Source organism: Chlamydotis macqueenii, chromosome 2, assembly GCF_036417535.1.
Source record: "Chlamydotis macqueenii isolate bChlMac1 chromosome 2, bChlMac1.mat, whole genome shotgun sequence".
In the NCBI taxonomy this organism is placed as follows: Eukaryota; Metazoa; Chordata; class Aves; order Otidiformes; family Otididae; genus Chlamydotis; species Chlamydotis macqueenii.
Genome location: NC_141557.1, coordinates 99,342,545 through 99,364,515, shown reverse-complemented (window position 1 = coordinate 99,364,515; position 21,971 = coordinate 99,342,545). Strand labels below are relative to the sequence as shown.

General features: G+C 41.5%; 2 protein-coding genes across 5 annotated transcripts in view; both read left to right on the top strand.

The window, feature by feature from the left end:
* The first annotated feature begins 1,384 nt into the window (after window positions 1-1,384).
* Window positions 1,385-7,892, top strand: BLOC1S4 (biogenesis of lysosomal organelles complex 1 subunit 4). Of its 2 annotated transcripts, none has more exons than XM_010118110.2 (5): window positions 1,385-1,606; window positions 1,826-1,897; window positions 2,578-2,679; window positions 3,433-3,567; window positions 6,922-7,892. In XM_010118110.2, the coding sequence occupies exons 1-5, from the start codon at window positions 1,406-1,408 to the stop codon at window positions 7,015-7,017; spliced, it is 606 nt and encodes a 201-aa protein (XP_010116412.2). In that variant the 5' UTR covers window positions 1,385-1,405; the 3' UTR covers window positions 7,018-7,892. The 2 variants fall into 2 exon arrangements, with proteins under 2 accessions (XP_010116412.2, XP_086596645.1); XM_086740519.1 differs by lacking the exon at window positions 6,922-7,892 and adding an exon at window positions 5,286-6,879.
* Window positions 7,057-21,971, top strand: part of GLIPR2 (GLI pathogenesis related 2) — a 37,690-nt gene continuing 22,775 nt past the window's right edge. Inside the window, exons 1-2 of one of the 3 annotated variants that reach the window (XM_086740521.1) lie at window positions 7,057-7,172; window positions 13,773-13,908. In XM_086740521.1, coding sequence (XP_086596647.1) covers window positions 13,791-13,908 — 118 coding nt within the window. In that variant the 5' untranslated portion in view covers window positions 7,057-7,172; window positions 13,773-13,790. Of the gene's footprint in view, window positions 7,173-11,583; window positions 12,616-13,772; window positions 13,909-18,609; window positions 18,941-21,971 lie in introns of those variants that run through there. The other 2 variants (XM_086740520.1, XM_086740522.1) reach the window with 2 other exon arrangements.

Genomic DNA, 21,971 nt, shown 5'->3' with positions numbered 1-21,971 from the left:
GAGCGGGTTCAGAGAAGAGGTAGGAAGGATTCAGGCATTAAGACCTCTTCATCTGAGAAAAGATTGAGTAGATTGGCATTGTTTAGAGACAGCGAGAGAATGGAGAAATAGAATACTCAGAAAAACAAATCTGATGGGATAAGGCAACTTAGATGCTTCTGCTTACTTTTCTAGGGTCACGCAAAGTTGGTCAATGAAACAGAAAGTCCAAAAATGTAACAAACTGTAAGCTGTGCTCTGTACCACATCATAGCCTGGAAATTCATTGTCACATGTCATTATCTTAGCCAGTGTTCCAGAAGAATCCAAAATTGAGCTAAATAATTGAATAATGAGAAGCAGGCAAACTATATCTAGTACTTTTAATTGTTTTACTTACTGAGTTGTGTAATGATTAATGACCAAACTTAACTTCTTTGGTTCCTCCAGTTGTTGTTAGTGATACCAAGTTTCTTTCCATAATGTTTCTTCCCAGGACTGCTTTTACTGAAGGGTACTGTTACACTGATTCCCATGGGAACCAAGTGGTTTGCTACGCTCCTCATAGCATGGCTTGCTTCAGACAGCGTGGCTTTCAGGGGTAGTTCTGGCTCCCCAGAAACAAAAAACCACCCTACCTCTGGTAATGCTGCCACACTGTGCAGACCGTTGTCTGGAGACTGCTCGGTGTGACTGTCTGAATGAAGTGGGCTACTGCAAAATATCCGAACTCTTCCAACTAGTTCACCCCAGGAGGTAGGAAACATGAGTTGCGTTTCACACATCAGCATGAATGTATTGTCCCCAAGACAAATTACAAGCTGAGAATAGCAAAGTATTTATGGGTTTGCAAATTAACTTTTAAGGCTTGCAAGCATTTTGTGCTCATTTACATCAACTAGGAAAAAAAAAAAGCTTCTATTTTTGCACACACCATATTGATAACTGAAGTTGTCTTAAAAAGACAACTACTGTAAGATTAACTCCTTTCCCACTTCAGACCGAAACCCTCCGTGGAAACGCGACTGAGCTGTTTAGGTTTCGTGCACCGAGGCCCCTCCGCGCACGGGATTAAACTCGAGCGGGGCTTTAAACGTGGGCGGCGGCGGGAGCAGGGGCACGTTACCGCTCTTTAGGGGACACGTCCTCCACCCACGGGCTTGCAGAGGGAGCTGCGTTTCTATCTCTCGCTCTCCCGGCGCAGCTAGGGTCGCGCCGAGGGACGGGGGCAGCTCAGAAGCGACCGCCGCCGGTGAGAGGCAGCGGCGGCTGCTCGGTGCCCGAACACCGGCGCTCATCCCGGTCCCCTCCCGGGGCGGGGAGGCCGCAGGGCCGGGCCGCTCCCGGCTCCGCCTGTCGAGAGCGCGCTTGCGCCGCCCCCGCTCCGCTCACGTGAGCGGCGGCGGAGGGGAACGGGGGCAGTAACATGGCGGCCGCCGCAGGAGCTGGGGAGCGGGTTGGGGCCGAGCCGCCAGGCGCGGACAGCGGGAACGTTTCCCAGAGCCACAGCAGCGCCTCCGGCCTTGGGGAACCGGAGGACGAGGACGCTTCGGAGGCGTCGCTCAGCGCCACAGCCGCCGCCTATTCCGCCTGCCTGCTGGCCGACCGCAGCCTCTTCAGCGAGCAGGTGCGGGGCTGGGGCCTCCGCGGCCTGCCGGGCTCCGGGGGAGAGGGAGCGGCGGGGACGGGAGCGCTTCACCTAACCGAGAGGCGGCAGAGCCGTGGGACTTGTGTTAGCCTGCTGTTAGTCCGGCTGGTGTCCGTACTCGGAGGTTTTGCCTGGGAGAGTCTGGGTGGGGGGGGGGTTCTGTTCTCAAATACCTTTTAAAGGGTTTCTCTTTTGCAGATAGAAAGCTTAGACAAGAGTCTGGAAGATTTGCTGACCAGAGTGGATGAATTTGTGGGAATGCTGGACATGGTATGTATAGCTTGCGTATAGTTGTGGTTTTGAAGTCAGAATACAGTTCAGTGCTCGTGTTTTTAAATGAGACAGAGATAGGAAGCAGCCTTTAGTCTAGGCCAGTTCCAGTACAAAAACACACTTGATCATTACCTAAATCATTTTGATAATTAGATACCATGTGGATGAAAACTAACAGACTTTCATGTCTGAGCAAAACATGTCTGTATAGCTATATAACTGCCTATTTACATAATTGTATTTGTATATTGTCCATGTACATACATGGGATCCCATTTTGAATGGCGCAATGACAGATATTTAAAAGAACAATTTGATATTCTGCTTCTCCTTTAAAATACATAAAGACATGCTATGTGGTTTTTATTATCAAAGTATGTAATCAGAGTTGCCAACCCTTCAAAGCTAGATTTGTCTTTCTGTCATCAGAAAGGCAGCTTTGTTTTCACTTTCACATGAAGGGAGATGGGGAAACTGCATGGAAAATTCCTAGAAGTTGGTAGCAGTATACAGGCTGTCTTTTCAAACGTAGCATGTGTGGTTCTCCTGCACGACTCTAAGGGGCACTTTATTATATATATATATTTTTCATCTGTTAATTGGAGCACAATTCTAGTTTCTAGAATGACATCTACTAAACATTCAATTTTTGTATTATTTCTTTAAATCATCTTTAGATTAGAAGTGATTCCTCTCAGGTCGTCAATGAAAGTATACCTCAAATTTACACAAAAGCTACAGAAATGAGACAGATATACAGGAAGATTGACAAACTAGAGGTATGTATTTGATATTTTCTAGGTGTATTCCATTTCTTAACAGGGGGAAGTATCAATAACACGCTGTAATTGTGTGTATGTGTGTGTGTGTGTGTGCGCATGCATGAATGTTGAGTGGACTTGGATCCATTTTGCTCTCCACGTCCAATCTGTGTTCAATACTTCAGGGTTAATAAAGCATAATTTATTAAGAATTTCTGGAGACTGTGGGCATTCTAAAACAAAAATATCATTTTTAATTATTATTTTTTTTTAATTTCCTGCTTGAAGCAATGCATACATCTTTCTTTCTGAAAGCAATAGTACCACTTTTTGGGGTTTTTTTTGTGGTTTTTTTTTTTTTATAGCATCTTTCAAAGCTATTTTATTGGGAGTTATTTGGAGACTAATAGAATGAGAGCTCTATCGATCCCTGCTAAAGCTTCAAAACTCTGATTCACATCCTTGGTCCCATTTTCAGTAGAAAGGCAGATAGAAGCCTAAATTCAAAGAAATCTAAATTAGTTATTTGAAAGGCAAATAGGAGGAGGAAGACTGATTGTTTTAGTAGATTTAACCTGGTTTTGCAGCCTTTTAAGTATCTCAAGTAATTTTTAGCAATAAAATGGACTTGTGGATGGAAGGGATATCGAGCATGGAGTTTTTGACTCCTCATTTAAGTAATGGAACTTTCACTGCTGTCATGCAATACATAATCCTGTTTTAATTTGTTAGTGAAAAAGTTGGATTTCTTTTGTTTTTTTTTCACACTAGGCTTTTGTGAAGATGATTGGAAATAGCGTAGCTGGACTGGAAGAACGGGTCATAAAGGCAGAAACAGACTTTGGAGCTTTTCCAAGCACATTCAAGAAAATCTTGCACACAATCAGCATATCATCCTTCCTTAATGTAAGTAAGCTTTTGTTGCCACATGACCAGCTTAGCTGCTCTGCTTACCAGAGTGGATGATTAAAATAATAGTTACTTTGTTGCACATATATTTGAATTTAAATTCAGAACTTTTATATACTCTGAGAACTTTGCAAAAATCCTTGTAGACTTCATTAAAAAAAACCCCAAACTTAAAAATCACAAATTCTAAATTTTGTAACTTTCCAAAATAAGGTTGAATACATGAAGAAGGGAATGTGAAGGGCACAAATAAGGACATAATGCACAAGCCTTTGTATTAAAGCACCCCAGTCTCTGATGGTATGCAAAGCAAGTAGGAAGAGCCTGTATAGATAACACTGTTAAAGGAGCATACTGCATTAAAAATATCACTGCAGAAACATCACCAAAAAAAGGAAATGAAAGCTATGCTGCACAATACTTTTAAAATAAAGATTCTGCTTATACTCAGTCCACACAGTTCAGTAGTCAAGTAAGCAGCTTGTTAATTTCTAAGGATGCAGTTTTCTCTCTCCTTCTTATTATGTGTGGACTGTTTCTCTACAGAAGACATGAAGTACTCTTTCTGGTATGTTTCAAAGAGACACCTTAGCTAACCTTAGACTGGCACTATGCCCTAGTTTTAAAATAACCTTCTGGTTTGAAAAAAAAGTCTTCCGAACACTGATGCTTCTTGGCATCTCCTGCTAATGGTGTACCATTTATAAGTACTCTTCCTCACATCTTCTCAGCACCCAGATTCCTTTATTTATCTTTTCATGTATTCATCCTGTACTGGCTCAGGTTTCTGTATCGTAATACCAGGAGAATGCTGAAATAAAGTAGATTTTACAGAGGGGAAGAGGGAGATGGTTGTGGCTGTTTGAGATATGTGTCCCTACATATTGCAAGCATATGTGTCAGCAGAGAAAAATAGATGTGAAAGGAATATATATTGTCTTGTTAAAACTCAGTTCAGGAAACCTGTTCTTCACTGCTATTTTCTGTGCAATCTTCAAGTTAGTTAACTTCTCATTCCTGCATTTTGTTTGGTGTTTGAGTTTAGAGTTATGTCATTTTTTATTTTAAGAAATACCAACATAAAGCTGCTATTTATGGGCCAGTTACAAAAACAAACAACTGCAGCAGTTGCCTTGAAGAATATTCAACAGTATTTTCCACGTCATTGCTAAAAACGGTTGACAACCACGGCATTATAATCTTCAGCTGAAAAGTTTGAAAGTTCTAAGAAAGTGCTTTTTTAGTGTTGCATGGGAACGTTTTATCAGCTTAGCAGTTTTTCCACAATTAATAACGTGGAAAGTCCTTGAACCAGTGGTTTCTTGGTTTGAGTATGGATAGCAATAAAATCAACACTCAGAACTTACTAGTAATAACTAATTAAGTAAAAGGCAGGTCACTGTTCTACAGTGGTACTGAGTATTTCATAGTAAAATATGTATTTGCACTAGTAAACGCAAACATGTCTGAATGAAAATGCCTACAGAGATTTCTCCTTATGCCTAACATCTAATTAGCTCACTCAGTATATCTGCTCTTTAGAAAAGAAGTCTATACCAGTATCATGATTTTCACTGTAGTTGTAGTTCACATTTTCCTACTACAATTAATTAGTCACATCCTCTCACTTTCTTCCTTTTTAAATGTATCTGTTTCTTCACACGAAGGATATATTTTGTATTTCTTAAGCTGCATATTTGTAATCTTGCTTTCAGATTTTACCCCAAGTTCTTCCTTGTGAATGCCAGGCAGTGTAAAGTACAGTACAGTAAGACTTCTAGTATCACTAAGGATTAGACTCTCTCAAAAGGTAAAAAAGTCTACTAAGCAGCTGCAAAAAATAACTATTCATAAATGTGTACTTAGGCTACTGTGGGTACTGTGCCTGCCTATGAATTTCCTCACTGGATTGAAATTTTCCCCTTCTTGCACATATGTAAATATAGTGCCTCTTAAATCAGTGTCACGAGTTGCAGAATACCTTTGACCTTAGTTTCCCTTGCTTGCAAGGTGTTTTTTCATAGGGCAGTACAGGATAGGAGGTGATTTTTAAAAACAGAACTTTGATTTCAAAGATTGTTGTTAACATTTGGCAAAATTTCTCATATAGAGAACATTGGTATTTCCGTTGTTTATAGATTCGATCTTTTTTTCTCTGTTTTTTAAATTTCATTACACCTTAAATAGCAAAACAAACATTTCAGAGAAACTAATAGTATCGTAAAGTTGAAGACAAATATAATTTAAATGTCATAAGTCAGCAATTTTGTATGTAACAGGAGAATAAGTACTTATTTCATATAGAGTACAAGTATACAGCTCAACTGAATATTGGAAAAATTCCACTCAGCTGTTTTGTAGATATGCTTAATTATATCCTCATTTTGGTACTGTAAAAGCATGCCAGACTCCAAGTATATTAATGATATCTGGTATCTTTATTATTGGTGAAAACTCTAATTTCCTCATCCCAGACAGGCAAAAAAATACCTGAAGAACTCTGCAGAGAAACTGACTGATAGCTCTGCAAAATAGCTTATCAGAATCTTTTAATGAGTCCAAAAGAATTTTTAATGAATGAAGTCTTGATTTCAAGCCTTCTATTTAAGACCATATATTGAAAACCTACACTGGGTCTGTGTTGCAGTGCAGCGTTATTTACATGCAGGAAGGCTGACAGGATGGATAGTCAGTACGGGTCCTTGCTGTTGTCTATTTAAATGAGCCATTTGGTGTAGCAAAAGAATGTACAGTTAATATTGAAAAGAAACATGTACACCTCTCCTGAAAAACAGTGTAACAGCTCTTTTCCAGTCCACTACCATATTGTTTTTAACAGTATGTCATAGTACATATATTATAACATATACTTGGTGAAGAAGCTCAGCAGGAGCAACAACCTTCTCGAAATAAACATTTGCTAGATGTTTTTCCATATGAAGACTTTTTTTAACTAAGTGAATGAGAACACAGGCTAGGGTTAACTCAAAGGAAGTGGCTGAGGAGAACTCAAAGGCCAGAGCAGGAAAGGTAAAGGTATGTGGCTTTGGAAGAATGAAGGTTAAAATGGCTATACTATCAGCTGGAGGATCACCTGTTTGGCTCCTGTAAAGCTGGCATATCATACACTTTCCAGGCTGCATCTGTTCAGGTGATAGAGTGGCAAAAGTCAAAGGCTGTGTTTCTTCACTAACATTAAAATTTTGCCAGAGTCAGCTGAGCTATGATTAAAAATTAACCTAAGAAGACATCCATTGAAAATTTTTGTTGTTTTACGTTTTAGCTCTGTAGGCTTTGTTTTAAAACTTAAGTTTACTTTTTGCCTTCTTAAAAAAATCATCTAATTTGCAGAAATCGTCTTCCTCACGACAACAGACCCTCTATGAACCTCCAGTCCTCTTCAAGACTGAAGACTACTTTCCATGTCTTAATGAAGCACCTTACTGATGATTTTTGCTTTGTGATTGATACGAATCAGCCAGAATAGAGACAGCCAAGTGAACAAAAGAAACGCTAACCTCAAAATAGCTGCATTTCTGAGCATTATTGATGGCGTATTGCCATTCTGATTCTCACTGTCTTCCTTCAGGCAGTATTTTCAGGTAATTTTTGTTTGTGTACATTATTTCAAAAGTCTTCCTAAAACATGGTATAGATTTTCGGATTATACTGGGGAAAGAACTTAAGAATACTTCTGCATTAGGTTTTTTTTTTCTTCTTTTTTAAATACAGAAATAATAGGAAACATACTTTTATATATAAACTTTTAACACATAAATGTCTGTGCTGCTGCAAATGTAAATACCTGTACCGCAGGGATGTCTTGTTTGTTTGTTTGGTTTTTTTCCCCCCTAATGTACTGATTGAGGTGGAAGAAAAACTATGCATATAATCATGTACTCCAAGTTTTGGAACTTGATCCCTTCAGTTTGTACAGAGAAATGCACCATGTTGGGACGTACAGGTTGCAAGGGGAGGACTCAGAAGATCAGTGAAGAGTCAAGGATATGGCTCAATGCATGTGATCTAGTCCCAGTTCACAAAGAAAACATCCTGCCCCCACTGATGATCATCAGGTCACAGTGACCTGAGCTTCTAATTATTGCAGCATTGTATTGTTTGATGTGTAACCAGGTGGGCATTATATATATATATATATAAAAGAAACTTGCTGTCAAAAAGAAAAAGTGTGTAAGTTGAGGCAGGGACGTCCCTGGACTGAGCCTTGATTGGGCACCTGACCAGACTGTCAGCTGTTCCTTCACAACTGGGCTCCCCGTGCTGATTGCAGTGTGAGTATCAATAAACTAATAGCTATCTAACTCCTGTTGTGGTCTTGCATTTCACCCGACAACATTGGACTGCACCGTTGTTTCTGAAAACCTTTTTTCGTACAACCTCATATAATATCTAGTGGGTGTTAATCATAAATTGTCGTATTCCTCTGAACAGCAATCTTACCACTCCTGTTTTACTGCCAATATAACTCACTAGAAATACCCAAAATTCAAATTTCAGGGGAATAAGGGATGCATTAGGGAAACAACATGTCTCCTGATTTTGTATTCCAAGCACAGAAAAAAGGATGCAGTTGTAGAGTAAGGATTATATATTAATAGATAAAGCTTTGAAAACCATATGGTATTGTCTCCCAACAACAGCAGGGACCGCCCTCTAAGTAACTGAAACAACATTCAGTAAAAATGAAAACAAAGATCATGAAGTCAAAATTAGTAGGCTCCAAAAGCAGTTCTAATGTAAAACTTAGCTGAATTTTAACATAAAAAGTCTAGAAAAATAATTACATGCAAACATGAAGAAAGGAATAGACATTTAACTTTTGGAGAAGGGCTCCCCCTCACCCCTCATGCTCCTTGCTTTCATCAATATTTAAATATTTCACTATTTAGATGTTCCTCTGCAGCAACAGTTGCATTTCCAGAATGTGTGATACCTTTCAGTTTATGCATAAATAATCCTTGAAGGCTTATCACGCCTCAGTGAAATGAAATTATTTACCTGTAACTTAGCATAACAGCATAAGACTGCAGCCAAATGCTCTTAAACACACTGATATTGATGTTACAAAAAACTTTAACTTTAGAACAACTTTCTAATTAAATCAATCAACTGCTCAGATAACAAGTTTGCCCTCCACTGGATGGAACTAAAATGCAGTTACTTTAAAACAGATTATATAATTTAAAATATTAAAATAATAAAGAGCTTGGAAAGCTTATGCAGCTGACTGTTGTTCATAATATGAGAAAAAATCCACATATTCTGAAGTGGGGATTTATGCTAAATATGTTGTAAATGTAAGATATCTTCAAAGCCCACCACAAACATCACAGTAACCTTGAAGGTTAAGTAGTTTTACCTGCAATACTAAGACATGAATAGCAAGCCTAATTTGGATTCTGTCCTGCACAGGAACTGTTTCCAAATAAGTAAGATCCTGAACTATAGAGAGTGATCCTGAGTGAAACACCTTCCAGAATTAGAAAGAAGAGCAAGATAACTTGCATCTACATCTATCAAGAGAACTTTACATTGGAAAATGGTAAATATTTTCAAGTTCACTTACAAGAAAAAAAAAAAGAAGTGATGGCACTTTTAAACTTCCTCAGTTTTCATAGAAAAAGAGTCTAGTCTTGGACCATCTACCAAGAAAATCCCATACGTCCAGACAGAAGCCCTGCCTTGAAAAGCCCAAATCCCAGTTAGATTTAGTTACAGTCAAAGAGGATCCTCTTTCTTTAATGGGGGTTGGTAATCTCCCTAGCCACTGCAGCTAAATCCATCAGGAATGAGGAGTCTTCAGCTGTTGGGATTCACAACCCTGTTGGAGCTAAGTTTTTGTGGCAGTCTGTGCTGCAACAGCAGAGCAGAGGCTTTGTCCACTCCGCTGCTTTTGTAGATTCTTCTTAAAGCCAGTGGGTGGTAGTACAGCCTAAAAGTGGTAGTACAGACTCTAGCTCCAGCTGATCTCGGAGATTTAGAGAACTTTCTTTGCCTTCTTGCTTGAGATTATCTACTTACAAAATTCTAATGCTGATAATTTTTACGTTTTGCAAAACAGTGTAAGTAGTATTCAAATTATGCATGATAATCAATCTCTTAAAAGTGCTAAGTAACACACAAGAAAAAATGGAAACAGAAGGTAGTGCTCATGGGCAGTACTGAATAACACTGCTGAGACAGAATGCAGTCACCTGTAGACACATAGTTTGAAAAGGAAAAATTGAAGTAATGCCTTTGTAATTACATCAGACAAAAGGAAAAGATAGGAAAACCAAAGTATCCTGTCTGAAATCCACATGAAAGACTCAAAACATAATTTAATTTTTGTCAATTTTAATATTGACTGTACATTATTTGATGGACTATTAATTTAAATAATAGAAAAAAAGACATTAAAATTACATAAATAGTTATAAAATACAATGTTTTCAGTCAAATGTGCTATCTAGACAGGATCTTCAATAGTCTTAACCCATACAGTCAAAATACCAGTATATAAATGAGCTAAGAAAATTAACTGGATGTTAGTAAGGATTCTGTTATAGGGTTCTGAGTGAAAAGACAAAGGGACAGAATTCATGGATAAAAAACACTTGCCGAGCATCAATGAAGACAGAAAAGAAAGATAAATTTCCACTTTGAGTTACTATCTCCCACTGTTCAGAAACTTTAGGTTTCTTGAGAATAGCTTAATGCCAATATTATTTAAAGATAAATTAATTGCCATCTGTTTTTTACAGGTGACACTTTCAGGATTTTCTTTACAAGCAAGAGGTCTAGAAGGCGAACTTTAAAAAAAGAAAAGCAATAGCTGAAATCCCCCCCAATCCTAGGACTTTAAAACTGAGAGCTGGCAATAAGTATGACAGGAGCATCTGAAATGTTTCTCTGAACATGAGTCAATATAAAAGGTTTGCAGAGAATCGCAACTGGCAGAAAACTTTGTTCAGATTGATTCATACAAAAAAAAATTTAAAAAGGAATGGTGGTAGCCTCGTGCAGGAACAGAAGAGGCAGAAAATAGCATAGCCAGGAGATAAGCTGGGGCAAATGCTAAGGCGTAAACTTGTGACAGAGCTTTGAGCCGCAGGAACAGATGAGGGCAAGATCCCTGAACTGGGAGGTATGAATGAAGATCCACGACAGACCTGACATGCATATGCAATTTTGTTATTTTTTCAGTTTCTTTTTTGCTTCAGAGTGTGTTCTAAGTACACAGTTTCAGGAGAGGCTTTAACCATACCAGAAGAACTGTGAGTGGCGACCAGGTTGCCATTACTACCTCTTTCACGAAAGCACTAGGACTTGCAGGTAGAGTTAGCCAGACCATTAGACTGCTCTGGCTAAAAAATTAGTCCTGCCAAGCCAAACAGTCTAGGCCCAGCACTGATGTCCAGATATAGGGTGGCACCCCTCTACTCCTAGGAGTCCCCTTGAGAAAGCAAGCAAAGCCACTTGCCAGCAGGACCCATTTCTCCTGGTGGTGTCACCAGGGAGATATGCAGCCAGGGAAATACCATAGGCTTTCAGCTTACTGAGCTGGGCAGTGGACTCCTTTTTCCACTAGTTGTCCTATGGAATTAGCATCTGTTTTCCTCACACTTCCTTGATTAGTCCTTTCCTCCGCAGGGAGGGCCTTGCAATTTGCTTGGAAGTGTAGATGGAAAGAAGAACAAAAAATTAGATGTTGGGAATAATCTTCTTGTCGTCATTGCAGAGATGGTGGGCTGTGCGTCCTGCTCAGATGCCTACTTCCAGCAGCATTTTATCAACTCCAATACAATGGTTCAACTGCTAGTGATAAGCAGTGCCCTTGTTATTGGTGTCAGTGGTTACTGGGAATTTTTTTTGAAGTATGCTTTTTGCATCTAAAATCCAGTGTATTGGAGGACTGTTAAGCAAAAAGATATTTCTAGAGGGGGAAAATACTAAAAAATACAATCAAAAAAAATTAATATTTTCTTTCTGGATTTATTAGCTTGACTTTTCCTGGATTTAATTGTGTTTCTGTACTGAAAGGAAGGAAAACACAAAGCAGTCATGCCAGAGAAATCTTGCCTGAGGAAAATCAACTATGATGTTGTTAGCTAACAAGGTACATGAGCAATGCCGTTGCGAACTCATTGCATGTACCACTAACATAAGTCATGACTCTGCCAAGTGAGTTTGATGAAATTATGAGAAGGACAGAATCAACAACAGAAAGAGATCAGTGAAAGCAGGGCTACATGATATTCCAGTGCCCATCTCAGCATTCTGTCACTCATTAGTTTGCACCATAGAACTGTCTCTGTGTGTGAAATGGATTATTTTCAGATCAAACATAGCCAGAGACTTGCTCCAGGAATTTATCTGACGTGGTACAGCTGCTGTTGGATATTCATTCCATGCTGCTGGCCTTGAGCTAGTCTTAGGTCAAGATGAAACTCAATGAAACATTTAGCTTGAACATCAGGTTTCTCCTCACAAATCTGCCTCTGCTGTGCTGAACTACTTGCTAAGACAGGCATAGCCCCAGGGTGGTTAACAGCACTCTTTGGGAGCACAAATTCTGAACCAAAGCTGTGTGATGCATGCAGATGTGATGGTGCTGGAGTTTATATTTGAGGAATTGAGTGGGTCACTAATATGGGAATGAAATTCATCCAGGGGAATTGTGAAGAGAAGGTCAGGTAGGAAAGCTGCTGGAGAGAAGATGATGGAGGAGTGACATAGAGGAACAGACATAGCCCTTCTAACTGAACTCAGACATAATAAGAAAGTGTACAGGCATTGGAAGCAAGGAAGGTGACCCAGTAGGACGATAGAGCTACTGTGTGATCTTCCAGAGACACGGTTAGGAAAGCCAAGGCCAGCCTGGACTCGAATCTGGTGAGGGATGTGAAGCTTCTACAAGTACATAAACAGCACAAGGAAGACCAGGGAAAATGTAGCCCACTGCTGAATGCAGCAGGGCCCTGGTGAGGCAGGACACGGCAAAGGCTGAGGTACTCGGTGCCTTCTGTGCCTCAGTCTTTAATGGTAAGTCTCTACTGGGCTTCCCAGTACAAGGAAGGTATGAACGTACTGGAGTGAGTCCAGTGCAGGACTGCATAGACAATTACAGGACTGGAGCATCTCTCCTACGAGAAGTGGTTGAGAGAGCTGGGATTGTTCAGCTTGGAGGAGACAAGGCTCAGGGGGGATCTCACCAGAGTGTATAAATACCTGAAGGGAGGGAATGGAGGAGAGGGAGATAAACGCTTCTCAGCATTGCCCGCTGGTAGGACAAGAGGCAGTGTTCACAAAAAGAAAAACTCCTTGCCAAATCACCTTCTCTGCTGCATCCCACATCTACTTTTTAAACCTTATTCCCACAAGCTTCTTTTAATATCCTCTGATTTTTGTATTGGAGGACACAATCAGCAGTCATTAGCCATCTGTGTTGCTCATCATCTTGTAATAATGTCTGTAATTTCCCTTTCCATGATCTCTTCCCTTGGCTGAAGAATCATAGAATGGTTTGAGTTGGAAGGGACCTCAAAGATCATCTAGTTCCAACCCCCCTGCCATGGGCAGGGAAACCTTCCACTAGATCAGGTTGCTCAAAGCCCTGTTTTGTCTATGAAGCTTCCATGCTGTTGTTGTCTTTCTCTGATCTTTTTACACTTTTGCTCTATCCTTTTTGAGATCAGGAAACCAGAACTGCCTGTATAATTCAATATTACACAGGTACCACAATCACATTGTCTGCCTTCTTTGTTTCTTTAGTTATTCCCAGAATCAGATGCACTTTCTGGTCTTCTGAACATTTAAACTGATATTTTAAGGACCTATCATAATTAGGTGATCTCATTCGTGAGTAACTGCTCAGATTTACTTTCTGACTCATAAAGTTGTTCATATACAAGGATATTTTAATGTAATGGCTAAATATGTGGCTGTTAAGCAGGAGGTGCTTCCAGTTAGTAGGATGATTGTTTTGCTAAAACAAAGGTTACTGCGTATGTGGATCTGATATAAAAAGTAGCAGATTGTGGGGCTCTGCACAAGAAGGCAAAACGGCAGATGCTGTGGAGTCAGTGTGTTTATGTGTGGATTCACCTCTGCTGGAGGTCCGCAGCTGGCCTAGTTGTCCGAGTCCTGTGTGTATCTGTGCTCACCTGAGCTGTCACTGAACATTTCTTGTCATTCCACAGAGCAGTGGTCCTGGAAAAATGGTGTTTGACCTCAGCCTGAGGTACTGTGCCGAAGCAGAGGGCCCGTACAGTCGTACAGTGTCCCAACACCGTGCGCCAGGTATTGTTCAGCCCACGGCAGCCTTGGAGGAGAGAGGTAACACTTTGTAGCACTGACGGAAACTCTCTTCCTTTTGAATGCCCTCAAATCCCTTTTTTTTTTGTGCCAGAAGTCCTTCCAGGGTACCCTCTCTTCCCCCTCTTTACCTTAATTCCCCTGTACCCCGAGGCTGAGCTCACCCCTGTGTCTTAGGGAGCAGTAGGGGGTCCACATCTTTCTCTGTGACAGGGTGCAGGGGGAGCACCCTGAGCATCTGCAGAGGTGGGAAGTGACACTTCTTATGGAGGCTTCTGCTTGGAGCTAGTTGAGAACAACCATGCTGAGGGTTTTCCTCTGGTTCTTTTCTGAAGCTAGAACTCCAGTAGTTTGGCCCATGTTGAGGAACATCCTGAGGCTGAAGTGGGCATTTCAGTGCCCTATTCTGGTGAGTTTTGTGTACTTGTGCTCTCAGATATTTAGATAGATGAGGGCTGAGCCTGAAGAATGTCAGCTGGGGAGAGTGCTAGGCCTCTACAGAATGGCAATGCCTGTGCCACACTCTCCTTTAGACAATGGTATTCCCAAATTTTGTCCCCAAAACCTCTGCTTTGAATCCAGCCCTTAAGACTGTTGTTGGTGATTAATCATGTGCTACTTTTTTTTTCTTCCAATGTGTAGGAAGAAGTTAAAGTCAATGACTACTCTGCAGTGACAGTCTCCTGTTTTCTTCTGTGTGAGAGTTTTGTGGATGTGGCCACCTGAATACAGCACAGTGCTGAGAAAAGAATAGCCTTGCTTTTGTACTCTTACTCTTTTCAGATCAGTTCTTTTCATTCTCTTCAGAATCTGAGAGTTATGGATATCTCCTCTTGCAAGAAAAATTGACATCTCCAACTGTGTTCAAGTTGAATTTTTGTGACCTACTACACAGCCTGGGTTACTTTGTTTAATTCAGGTGAAATGGCAGGACCATTTTGGGTCCTACAAGCAGAGCCTGGCAAAACAGGAACAGGAGGAATATTCTCAATTATTCTTCCTTATTTTTGCCCTATTTTCCTTTTACCCCAATATGCAGGCTTCAAGTTGCATTGACAGTCTGGTGCATCATTTTATTATTCACTCATGGTTCTTGTCACCATATGTGATGTTATATATGATTTAATCATATTCCTATAAATATGTGTGGTCCTTAGGGCCACTTGTGAAGAGTCTCTGGGGAAAACAGATTTGTTCTGTTTAGTTTTGCTCACAAATTTTCTGTATGCATGGTTTGACTTGTGGAGAAACTGCTTCCTGTTGTGTTTAAAAGAAGCGGGGGAGGCATACACACCTCCTTGGCAGGACTTACATATGACAGTCTTGTCACATGTCTGTCCCAGTCTATGTGGGCACCTGATTGTACCTGATTCAAACCAATCGATGTTATGAATTAATGATCCAAAACATTAATGATGACAGGCTTTTGCATCAGCTGAACCCATCAGAGCATGCACATGTGAAAAGGTTCATTTCAGGCCTTCTTAAATGTGTCTGAACCTGCCTGCAAGCAGTTGGAGATCTGCATAGGCAGGAGCTGGCCAGCTGTTAGTTCATCACTAACAGACACACAGCTGATGAAGAGTCCTGCTTGGGTGGGTTCCTTGCCAGATGGAGATGGGTACTCAGCTGTGTGGAGGCAGACCTCTGGGAAGACAACAGGTAGCTTGGAGTCTGCCTGGGGTTTCTTGCTCTGTCAAAAAGACAAGTTTAGTCCTGAGTTTCTACAGACTTAGCCATATATGACTGGCTGGTGGAAGGTACTGGAGGAATATAGGAGGCTGTCAGCACGCGGCTGTGAAGACTAAGCTTTGTGAGACAATAGGCAGCAACACAATCCCAGCTGGGCCTGGAAATACGCGCTGCCAGTTCCACCAGACTGGCCTTGCCAGGTCCACGTGCCCTGAAGCAGTCTGTGGCTACCCAGGGCTGATCACAATGCAAACAGCAGGTCACACAGAGCAGGTTGGGGGACAGCAAAGAGAAACTGGCGGTGGGAAGGGGTGCAGGAAGCTTCCAGAAGAGACAGGAAAGCAAAGCAGGGGAAGGATGTTTAGAGATGGTGGCACCAGAAGAGGTTATGAAACTGTGAGCATTAGGGTCCGTCACATCAAGGTAAAGAGAAGGAGTTGATGCAGATGGATGATATGGATTGCTTTGTTGGGAAAAAAAGGGAAGATAGGGTAGAAGGAGGAATTTGTTTCATAATCTGAATGCCACATACTCAGTTTGATACCAAAATTTTAGCCACAGATTTTCAGGATGCAGATGAAATAGCTCTACTGCAGATGAATTATCTCAAACTCCCTGATTGTAATGATTCAAGCACTTCCTTTCAAATTGCATTTTTCCGTCTTATGTGCTCTATAACCTATTTCCAGAAAGAATATTTATTACACCAGTCTTTACTAGTTAAGTGTTACTTTTTCTAGCCAGCTGGTTTTGCTCCATTTTCCTTTTAGCATAAAGATGGAGCAATTAAAAATGAGTCAATCCACATTGTACTTTTTTTGCATCTTTTCCAGAAATGTTTAGTAGGTGTTGTTATAGGAGGCAGAACGCTGGACTCAGATCTGATTGTGTCAGGGCATTCCTGTTTCTGTAAGATAGTTTCCTGTGCCCACTATTGGATAATACCACTGTCGTCCTAGTGTTTTCTCTGTGTAAAGGAATAATGAAGTAGTTAAACAAGTGTGCATTTGGAGGTGCTTTGATACATCATAAAGCAAATGGGGTTTGTTTCCACTCAGATTCCAGTATGTTTGATACCATCTGAAACTGGTAAAAGGATATTAATGATTCATAGTTTGCAAATTTGCCTAGCAGTGGCTTTTATTTAACCACTTTCATTATTTTCAAAGGCTTGATTACATTCTTAATTATTAGTGTACATACTTCCTCCAAATTTCCATCTGATAAGATCAGCAATATTTGTTAGAGTGGCAATTTCAGCAGGTAATGTTAAAATGCTAAAAAAGCCCCACTCCCTCCTTCCTCTTTGTTTTTGTGTATCTCAGCTTACATTGCTTTCCAGCCTCTGATGAATCATTGCATTTACTTTGTACTGATACTTTTTGCATTTCATGCCTGAGCAGTGATTTTGATTTCCTTGTTTTCTGATCAGAAAAAGCACCTTTTTTTTGTTTTTGTTTTTGTTTTTTTTTTCTGTAGGTAACACTGTATTTTTGCCTGATCAGAGAAAACCTCTTTTCCAAGTTACGATTGCACAGGATGTTGTGAAAATGGCACGCAGGTGCCTCTGGTCACTTTTGGCGATGTTGATGCTGTTTTCTTAGTAGCAGTCCCGGCCCTTAGGAGAAGTTGCTTTATAAGGCAGCTGAATATGATGAAGATATAAAATATAACAATCAACTATGAGGATATAAATGGACATTTCAAATACCAGAAGCTCCCAACAAAGCAAATATAAATTCCCTTCTACTTGTCACGGCCATAGGGCGGCACGGGGTATTGCTGGGCACTCAGGTATGTCCTAGGAGTAGTACAACCCAGTATTTCAAGTTTGGCAGAGCATTTTTAGAAGCTAGGGTTGGCTCATGGATTGGCCTGTAGTTTGTTTGCTCCTGCAAGCAAATAAAGCAGCAGCTTTCACCTCCAGATAAAGGGCTCTGACGGTACCAGCTGCAGGTCTCCACCCTGCTCCTCAGCCAGCTACTGCCACTCATGGCAGAGGGAGTGGGAAGAGATTCCTTCTGCACCTTCTCTGACCTCTTCCTCCTGCTCTGCTGCCTGCCCTGCTGCCAGCGAAAGGAAACGTCAGGCAGCTGTGAAGATGAGTGTGATCTCATGCCCTGTGGTTTCCTCTTCTGCCTGGTGATCGGTTGCCCCAATACCTCTTCTTAGTGATCCCATCAGCGACTAGATAGTGACACCCCCTCGGCCTGTGTTTCAGCCTTGCCAGTGAAGCAGCCTCAGGAGGAGCAGTGTGTCGGTGAAGGGATGTTGTCTTTTCCAACTTGCTGCTACTACTTGCTTAAAAAGGAAAAAAAAAAGAAAAACTCTACGTCTTTTTATTTCTGAGTTTTCTTTTCTCATCATGGAGCTCAGCCTCCAGAGGTAGATAAAGGGTAATTAAAACCTGCTGAGCCGTCAGACTTGGCACAAAACCAAGTAGGATCTTGACTTTTTGAAAGGCGCTGTAAAAAATCGGGAAGTGTTAAACTCAGCTGATTTTTTTTTTTGTGATAATGAAAAGATGAAAGTTGGAAGCATGCAACTGAATTACTGTTTGGAGAGATGCAGCACTTCAGAAGTTAAATCAAAGTATCATGTTTGCTGTAGTTGAAGTTGTTAATATTTGCCAGGTTAGCCTGAGGTATTTTGATGTAGTGTGAAGATAGCAGTGGCACGGTGTGCTGGCGCAGATAAAACGGGGCATACGCACATCAGCTCTTTCTACGGAAATACACCATCAGCACAGTTCCTGTTGAACTTGCAAAATTTTATGCTGCATTTTACTAATACCTTCTACAGATTACGTTGTAACAGTGCAGAAAGTGATTTTTTTAATAGACATAAAACATAGTTATACTTTGACCTGCCGTATCACCTGTCCCTTTCAACTGTACATACAGTAACTGGGTAAAACTTTGACAAGTATTCAGCTGTATGAATTAACCTCATGGATGATGCCCACTGTGGCAGCAGAATTATTTGTCAGCAGAATTTATTTTCACAGCCCACTCGTATCAGAAGGCAGCCGCGATTACTAAGCTAAATCGGTATGTGAAACCATATGGTGTTTTGGAGCTGCTTGGTTACTGTGGAGGATAAATAGCTCCTGACCCTAAACAGGATCTTTTTAAGAAAAAAAAAAGTGTCCCTATGCCTTATAAGGCATGGGCAGGCTTACTCCAGTGCTGAAGGGGCGGTAACGGGTTCATGCTGCTGAGTTTTCTCCAGCAGCAGTCGCAGGCGAGTGAAGAAGTTGCGCTGAAATTGCAAACGCTTTGTTCCCAGCGAAACTCAGCGAAGAGAGGAGGCATCAGGTGAAATTAAAAAACAAACCACCACTTGATCATGGGAAAATCAGGTGAGCAAATGCCTTCATTCAGTTGGCTGGCTATTCTTACAATGTTAGTGCCTGATTTTGTGCTCAGAAAGCGTTGCTACAGCGGTAGTGGCTTTCCTCCGAGAAAGCTGCTTTCATTTGTGCATGGTACAGCCTGGGAGGAGCTTTCTCTCTGGCGCAGAGTAAAAAAGAAAGAAGAACGACCCCCTTCCCCAACCTGCACAAAGCAGAGGTAGTTGTATTTTATATACAGATAACATTTTGTAACTGATAGTAGCTTTGCTTTGCTATATGTAATATTTATAAGCCCTATAGCTTTAAAATTAACTTGTGCCTAGCTGTCTGACAAAACTTACCTGCCTTGCAGATAGGCAACGGGATGCTTCGAGAGGGGGAAGCTTTTTATCACCCTTCCTGTCGGGAGGACTGACGTTTAAGATTTGGTTACTGTTTAACTGAGGGTAGCTTTGCTTCAGCTCTGACATCTCTCGCCAGCTGTGCAGATATTTGTGAGGCCTCTCCCTGCTACTGGTGCACGGTTGGTATTTTCCCCACCACCGCCAGCTGTCTGCCTGCCCTGCTCTGTCCCTCTCGGCTCCGAAGTTGCCGAGGAGCCGGAGAACTTGAGAGAGCTTGTGCCCAGGGCTTCCTGCATCTTTGTCCTGTTAGAGTCAGGAGCAAAAATCTGTGCTGATCTTCTGAAACGGCTGTGAAACTGGATGGTTTGTTTTTGTTCTTGTGGGTAGGACGTTATTTCTGTGACAAATCTGAGCCTGGCGGCATATTGTCTGTCTGTCCTGTGCATAAAGAGCACGGATATGGGATGTGCTCAGCAAAACCTAGTACTTGATTAACTCAAAACCATAGGCCTCTTCCAGAGAAACTTGAGGAAAATCTTTGTGTGGGTAACACTTTAATGGGCCTCGGCATGGGTGTGTTGAGGTTTTTTCCTCCTTTTTTTTTAAAGGCCAGCATCCTAGATGAGGTCAGAGCTCTCTGCAAATGTGACTGTAAAAGGCTCACTGGTACGACACCCAGTCCAGGCAAAGCCCCCTATAGCTGCCAGTGGGAGGTTTTGGCCCCATGTCCTGGAAGCTGGGATTCAGTAAATAACCTTGCAACAATTTAAGTAACTGTAGTCACTCAGAAGCATCCTGTTCAGCACTTTCTTGCTAATAGCAGAAATACCAGAAAAGTCTAGCGGCTGTATGTTACATTAGGAAAGTTAACTAGACAAAAGCAGTAGAGATATTCCAGTGTGCACTTCCCAATCCCAAAATGATTACAGTCTCCTCTTGTTTTAATATATCCACAGTGTCTGTTTGCAAATTGCTAATGCAGCCATAAGGCAATTACTGTCATTGTTATTTCCTGCCCATTTATTACTGCACATTGGTTGTTCCACACTTATGAGCAACAACAGACCAGAAAACTGCTTTTGCCAAGGCTTGGGTGTTGTTTGCATCCCTAAGTAGTTACACAAATACAGCTTGAGATCTAAGTACATGTTAAAAATATTTTGTGACTTGTGTCAGGCTTTTCAAATCAATGGTAAACTGGGTCCAGGTTACTATCTTTGAGCTGCGTGCGGTATTTTTAGATGAATCATAAAACTGAGATCCTGCCCTAACAATTGGTTTATTGACAAAATCCCATCTGCCCTTTCCAGTACATTGAAGTCTTTAAATTTCTGTATAAGATAATTCAGTATGGCTTGCCTTTGAATGAGCGGGAGGAGCTATTTTTTTAAAGAGTACCACTTCCTCTGTGTTTTATGTGAAATATGTCATGTTCCTTCTGTACTACTCTTGAAGACATGATGCAAGCGGGTTTCTCTATACTAGGGTGTATGGAAACGTAACAGGTTGGTATCTCTCTCACCTCCAAACAGAGTGCTTGCTCTGGCTCAGAAAGATTAAGGTGGAGATTACCTGCACGTATAAATTTAAGGAAATAATTCACGTGAAGTAGGGCCACTATTTTAGAATAAATGTTTTCAGTTTCTTTAACTTTTTATCTTTGGTGAATCTATCTTGAGGCCTCAGTATCCCCAGGCAAAGAAATCCTGCTGTTGAAAATCTCAGTTCTTTGATAAAAGCTCCCCAATAAGGTGTTGTTACTAGCTGTTGGTTTTATACTTGAAGCAGAGTTCTTTGCAAACACCAGAGCCAGAGAGTGAGCATTGGTTTTGCTTCACTGAATTGAGCTGAGTGTTGGAAGACGTCAGTAATTCTGACTCAGCTTTCTTCCTTGGAAGCTGCGGGCTGCTAAAAAGAAAACCAAATTCATACTGAAACTTCCTCATCAGGTTTGGAAAAACTCGCATGGCCATAACTCCTGCAAATAGTTAAGCTAAACATGGGGAACCCCTCTGCCCTCCCACTGCTCTTCTCTTTTGGGACAGCATGTGGATTAGTGGGTGGTGCAGGCAGATCCCACAGAGCCCAAACCGAAAAGACTGGGCTAAGTATTTTCTGCAGGAAACCAGGTGACAGTGAGCTAGCTGCTCTTTGTTGCCCTGTTGCTAAGATCGCCGTGTCATGTCGGCTGGCCTCCGACCCTCCTGCAGCTGTGCGTGGTTGGAGGCCGGGGTCGGAGGCTGGGTCCCACAGGCAGCCCTCGCCCCAGAGGGGACATCCACGCGAGCAGCTGCAGGCGATGCTCGGGGAAGCAGCTGGCTGCCAGCTCCACTCCTCCGCTCTGGGGCTTTCTGCTGCAGGGTGGATGTCTCCAGAACGGCTGGGATGGTGGCAGAAAAAGGCTGCTAGAAGTCTCATTTATTCCACTTCCCCTCCAACCCTGCCTGGCAGGAGAAGGGAGCTCACCCCGCTCGCTCCCTAAAAACCAGTTGGAGGTGATGGCAGGGGAATTGTCCTGGGACTTCTGGCTAGTGGGTGCAGATGCTATCAGACAAAGACAAGGATGGGCTCAGTAAATATTGACTATCTTTTTACAGTGTTTGGTTTTCTTGTTCTTTTCTTTTTTTTTTTTTCCCCTCTGCAAATGTGGGTGGGACTCCGAAAATGGGAGTTACTCACTATGCTGCTTTTTG